Source organism: Stegastes partitus, unplaced genomic scaffold (assembly GCF_000690725.1).
Source record: "Stegastes partitus isolate 25-593 unplaced genomic scaffold, Stegastes_partitus-1.0.2 Scaffold1452, whole genome shotgun sequence".
In the NCBI taxonomy this organism is placed as follows: domain Eukaryota; kingdom Metazoa; phylum Chordata; class Actinopteri; family Pomacentridae; genus Stegastes; species Stegastes partitus.
This window is the reverse complement of record NW_007579183.1, coordinates 145,746-151,437: the sequence shown is the minus strand read 5'-3', so window position 1 is coordinate 151,437 and position 5,692 is coordinate 145,746. Positions and strand designations below refer to the sequence as shown.

At 47.9% G+C, this 5,692-nt stretch overlaps 1 protein-coding gene across 1 annotated transcript in view; it reads right to left on the bottom strand.

The window, feature by feature from the left end:
* The window catches only part of LOC103370619 (transcription termination factor 1), a 7,935-nt gene extending 6,422 nt beyond the window's left edge, over positions 1-1,513 (bottom strand). The window contains exons 1-3 of the mRNA XM_008299738.1: positions 1,195-1,513; positions 465-705; positions 8-309 (exon numbers count right to left, since the gene is read on the bottom strand). Coding sequence (XP_008297960.1) covers positions 8-309; positions 465-496 — 334 coding nt within the window. The 5' untranslated portion in view covers positions 497-705; positions 1,195-1,513. The remainder of the gene's footprint in view (positions 1-7; positions 310-464; positions 706-1,194) is intronic.
* Positions 1,514-5,692: the final 4,179 nt, after the last annotated feature.

Genomic DNA, 5,692 nt, shown 5'->3' with positions numbered 1-5,692 from the left:
TCCTCTCTCCTTCTCTTCTTCTTCTTCTTAAAACTCATCTCTCCATCAGCAGGAGGAGCAAGGCACTTCACCTCCTCTTCCTCCTCTCTCCTTCTGTCCTTGTCCTTCTTCTTCTTCTTCTTCTTCTTCTTCTTCTTCTTCTCCTCCTCCTCCTCCTCCTCCACTCTCTCAGGAGTGCTGATGTTGACTGGAGAAGGAGGTTCATCCAGACTCTCTGACCTCTTCTTCTGAGGGGAGGGAGAACTTGCAGAATTCATGACAGAGGAGGTGATGGAGGTGATGGAGGTGATGGAGGTGATGTTGTTAAAGCTGCAACAGACGAAACAAACAACTCAGATTATCAGATCACATGACTCAGGACTCCAACAGCTGATTGGTCTACAGACGAGCAGAGCTGCTGCCATTGGTCGGCCCGATCGATGACGTCACTACTATGAACAGTATTGTTAACTGTTTTTTTCTACCTCTCTGTCTCTTCTACGTCACATGACGTCATCAGTTTGGCTCCAGAGGGTCGACTGGACGGCGGCGTTCTGAACCCGGTGGATGCCAACGCGGTTCTACGGCGTTCTGCTCGGCTGGTTTTCAGAGAACGTTTTGTCTAGTGTGAGGCAGTGGTGAGGAGGTCGGGGTGGAAGGATGGTGAACAGGGCTCAGAATGACGATGACGGGTCCAAACACCGGGACACATTGTAGGTTCTGTGTCTGCAGCAAATGAACGAGGATGAAATCAGGGCTTTGATTGGTGGACGGGTGTAAACACAAACCTCACTGACGAGGTCATACCTGCAGGTCACGTGACCCAGGTGTTCTGATCTCTCGCTGTTCCACTCGCTGAGCTTTCATTTCTAATGTTTATTCTTATTCCTCTACACATTCACCTGTTGAGCTGTAATCTGTTCCAACAACCAGGTGTGCCTCTGATCAATCAAACAGCTGATTGGTTTCTTCAGAGGATGATCCACCGTGAAGCCGTTTGAACCAGAACACTGTAAATGGACCTTCCACCACAGATGGAACCTGTTTGACTTGTTGAGAGGATCTGATTTAAACTTTGGTTGGTTACCTGCTCAGGTGAGCCCGTTTAAGAGGATCAGGTCAGCTGACCCGGAACATCACGTGTAGAAAACAACATGCTAACGGAACCGGCTACAGCTCACAGTATAGAAACACGGATCACTGATCAATACTCACTGATCAGCTGCACTTTGTTCTTCACAGTGGCTTCAAACTGGACCAGTCTAGAACCAGTTCAGAACCGGCTCCGAAACTTTCTCCTCAGATTTCCCTCCAACCAGAAGCGTCGCAGTATCCAATCAGCTGTATTGATCCGCTATTCATTTCGGGCGTTTCAGACTCTGGAGCAGCAGGTTCTGGTTCCGGTTCCGAACTGCTCCACTGGTCTGACAGTAATCGATCAGTGCAGCTCATTCAGAACTGATCAAATCGATGAATACCGACTCACTTATGAAGGTTCGCTGCACGCGGGCTGCGGGAGGCACGCTGCTTGTTTACTTCCGGTGTGGCTGCGGCGCATGCGCAATACCTCAAAGAGCAGGAACGTCATCAGTTGGAGCCCGAGAGCTGTTCCACACACACACACACACACACACATACGATATATATGTTATATCTACAGTGTGTGGTTCCGGTTCGCAGGACGGATGGAGCTCCGGGAGCCTCCGACACATTCCGCATCTGAAAGGTTCCGCTGGAATCACGGCTGTCTTTACAGCTGTTGTTCAGTCTTTTACTGATTCACTGGCTGCTAATGTTCCACCTCTATGGATCGATGTGGTTCTTTGTAAACGGCTCGGTTCGTATTCTTTTATCATGGGACCTGCGAGCTGGATTATTGTCAATAAAGTCATATAAATTTTATTATTTTTTTAAAGTACGGGAGCCCGGATGTGTTGTCGCTCCGCCCACATTGTGGAGGACCGGTATCCCGGTGGAGCGGCCTCTGTGTGGGTGCTGCTGCTGTCCCTCAGGACGGGTTTCAGCTTTAACCTTAAAGCAGAGAGGGTGTCTGCCTCCAGAACCCAGACTGGGAGCTGATAGCTGAAGGCTCTGCCTCCCATTCTGGTTCTGGAGACTCTGGACCCACCAGTAGACCTGCAGTCTGAGAGTGAAGGGTTCTGGTAGGATGATACGGTACCATGAGGTCTGTAAGGTCACATGGAGCTGCTCATGGAGAGTTTATATGTTAGAAGCAGGATTTAGATTCTATCCTGGATTTTACAGGAAGCCACTGAAGAGAAGCTGATACAGGAGACATCTGATCTGGTTCTGGTTCTGTCAGAGCCCTGCTGCAGCATGTTGGATCAGATGGAGGGTTCTGAGAGAGTTACTGGGACATCCTGATAATAAGGAACTACAACAGTCCAGTCTAGAAGTTCTGAATGATGGACTGGTTTCTCAGCATCACTCTGAGACAGGATGTCCTGATGTTTACAGTATTATGGAGATGACAGAAGATCGTCCTACAGACTGGTTCTGTATGTCTACTGAAGGACATGTCCTGGTCAGAGATACCTCCAAGGTTCTGTACAGTAGAACTGGAGGCCAAGGCGATGCCCTCTAGAGCAGCTTTCTGGTTCCAGAGTGTTTCTGAGGTGTTTAGGGCCAAATACAAGAACCTCAGTTTGTCTGGATTTAAATGAAAAGGTTCCAGGTGATCCAGACCTTTCTGTTCTTCAGACATGTTGGAGTTGGTTTCATTGGGCTTCGTAGATGAAAACAACTGATTGTGCAGCATTCTCATCGTCAGCATCTGTGTTGAGTTCTAGTGACACAGCTGACGGGCCTGTTCTGTGTTCACCTGCTCACAGTGTGTGTCTGAACAGAACACCTTCAAACCAACTGACACCAGACACTAGACACAATCCACAACACCATGTCAGAGCTTCTGGTCCAGAACCAGAACCAGGTCAAGGTCAGGTTTTGGCTGGTTTTACACGGTCCATATTTGAGGGTTGCAGAGCTGCAGGAGTGAGTCTGTCCAGAGTGTCTCAACATGAGGTTCCAGCCCCTGAGATGATCATAGATCTGCTTTCATTTCACTGTTTGACATGTTTAATCACCAGAACCAGACCAGAACTAGAACCAAAGCCTAAAACATGTTAAACACATGATGTTTACAAGGTGTCCATACTACATAGGGAACAGAACAGAACCACTGTGGCTTCCATCCAAATCACAGACTTTAGTTTTGGAGTCAGAACCATCTGGAACAGTGACCTGTCAGACCGAGGTGGACCTTCTGCCGGCTCTCTCAGACTACATGCACTGTGGCTGTGGTTTCAGAGGGACTCGTGTGCTGCCTGATCCTGGCTCTGCTGCAGGCTTCTTTCTGTTTCTGGTCTCTGAAATGTGCAGCTGATGGCAGCATGAAACCTGCAGTCAGCACCTGCTGAGTCAGACGTTCTGTTTCTCTCTGAACTCTGGAGACTCACAAAAAGGACAAAGAATCACTGAAAAGAACATTCCTCAGCATCCGGCCTACAGGAGCAGGACGAGCCATCTTTAGGTTCTTGAACACGTTCCACCTTCATCCAAGCAGTTTAAATCAGTCCTGAACTTGGAAGTCTCTTGGATGAAGCTGGAATATTTTCAAGAACCAAAAATAGAAGTTTGCTGGTTTTTGAGGATCACACGACCCAGTGACTGAACAGCTACACAGTCATGTGACCAGCGACGACCAATCCTGAGCCAGGTTACGGCTACGTGACGAGGAGCTGCGGCGACATGGAATATAAACATGGTAATAATAAGATCCAATAGAGCTTTATTAATCGTGAACGGGGTTCTGGTACCAGAAACATGACAGTAGCATGTGAATAAATGCAGTAAATGGCAGGAGAGCCACAAAATATAAGTACGACACGTTAGTAACCATAAAAATAAGAAAACTAGAAAATTAAGGATTGACAACATCCACATCTTTCTATACAAACATTGTTCTTCTGCAGAACCCCAGGGCTGGACTCGGTCCACTCTGAGCTTCTGTCAGGGACAGCTGAGGATCAGTTCACACAGAACCTGAACCAAGTCTAGAACCTCATCATGTCCCCATATATGAAGCAGGACCTGGTTCTGGGATCAGGAGGATTCTGGAAACTGGGAACAGGATCCAAACAGAAAAAGTCTGTATGAGCAGCGTCTGATTCTGGTTTCAGTCCCACAGTCCAGAGGTCCAGGTCCAGACACACTAGAATCAGTCAGTACACCTGGTTCCTGTGGGGACATCAGTGATGCTGTCGGGGGGCGGAGCCTGTCAGAGCAGCGTCCTCGTCCTCCGAGTGTCTCAACAGCATCGAGGCTCTCTGCTCGTCCATCCGCCGGGACTGGACCCTCTGGACCAGGCTGAAGAAATCCTCCTGACCTTCCGGAACCGGACCGAGAACGTCCTCAAGATCTGGAAGGGAGCAGCGCTGGTCCTCCATCCTGTCCGACTGAAGACAGACAGACAGGTTAGAACATGTTCTCAGAGGAGCTCCCCCCAGCAGTCCTGAGCTTACATGATATCAGAAGCTTGAGAAAAGAAGTGAAAGATTGTTTTCTGGCAGACCAGAGATGTGCACATTCGTCAACGCTTTTAGTGTCACTTTAGGGCCCCGAGACGTGTCTGTGACTCCAGCCTGGTGGTATGAACCCAGTATGTGGTCACAGGTGCCTGTTTGATGACTTGTTGTGATGATGCACTTTGTCTGTTGAGTCATGTTCCTTCCACAGGAGATGAGCTTCACAGCTATCGTCTGGTACAAGCATCTTTGCTCTTGAGCATCATGTAATTGTACATTGTCCTGTCAATAAACAATCAAATCAATAAATAAGATCCAGATGTCTTTATTCTCTCGCTGCTGCTCTCAGTTATTGTGTCCACAGCAGCATCAGGCTGAATCAAGCCAACCAGAACCTCCTCAGAACATCTGGTTCTGTACCTCCAGAACCTTCATCTACTGACCAGAGTTCTACCTTCAGACTGTGAATGTTCCCGAGGTCCAGGTCCTTGAAGTCCACAGAGGAGGGTCCAGATTGATCACTTTAATGGACTTTTTCCATCATTTCTGAGCCTCAGAACTTCATCAGTACAGCAGATAGACACATGACATTTAGGAGGAAGAACACATCTGGGTTCTGCTAGAACTTGACACCAGATCAGTTCTACATCCATCCAGGTGTCTCAGTCTGAACACTGGACCTGGTTCTGTTCATGTCCTCTGTCAGCAGCTGGTAGCATCAGTATTATGGGATGGATCATAGTGGTACCAGTTTAATGTCTATGACATAGAGTCATAGGAACAATGGATGTGGTTCTGGTTCTGATCATTCACCAGAGGAAACTTTACAAAGTGCATTCTGGGTAAACTCTAAGGCTCATATCAGCGTGTGTGGTGGTGGTTGGTCAGACCCAGTTCTAGACAATGGAAGGACTATTTAACCTCCAGAACCTACCAGAACCACCTGTAGACAGGATCCACTCTGAGGGAAGATAATTCTCTAATATAGTCAAATTTTAACATTTGTAAAATGTTAAACTTCTACAACTCTACAGTTTCATCCAGCAGACGTCCATCTGTGAGTAGATCAGCACCAGCAGGATCCAGTCAAGAGAGAACCACCTGGATAAGTTTCATAGAACCAGTCCGGGGGGATCGGACCTTGGTGTCTGCAGGTAGAGCAGGAGGTA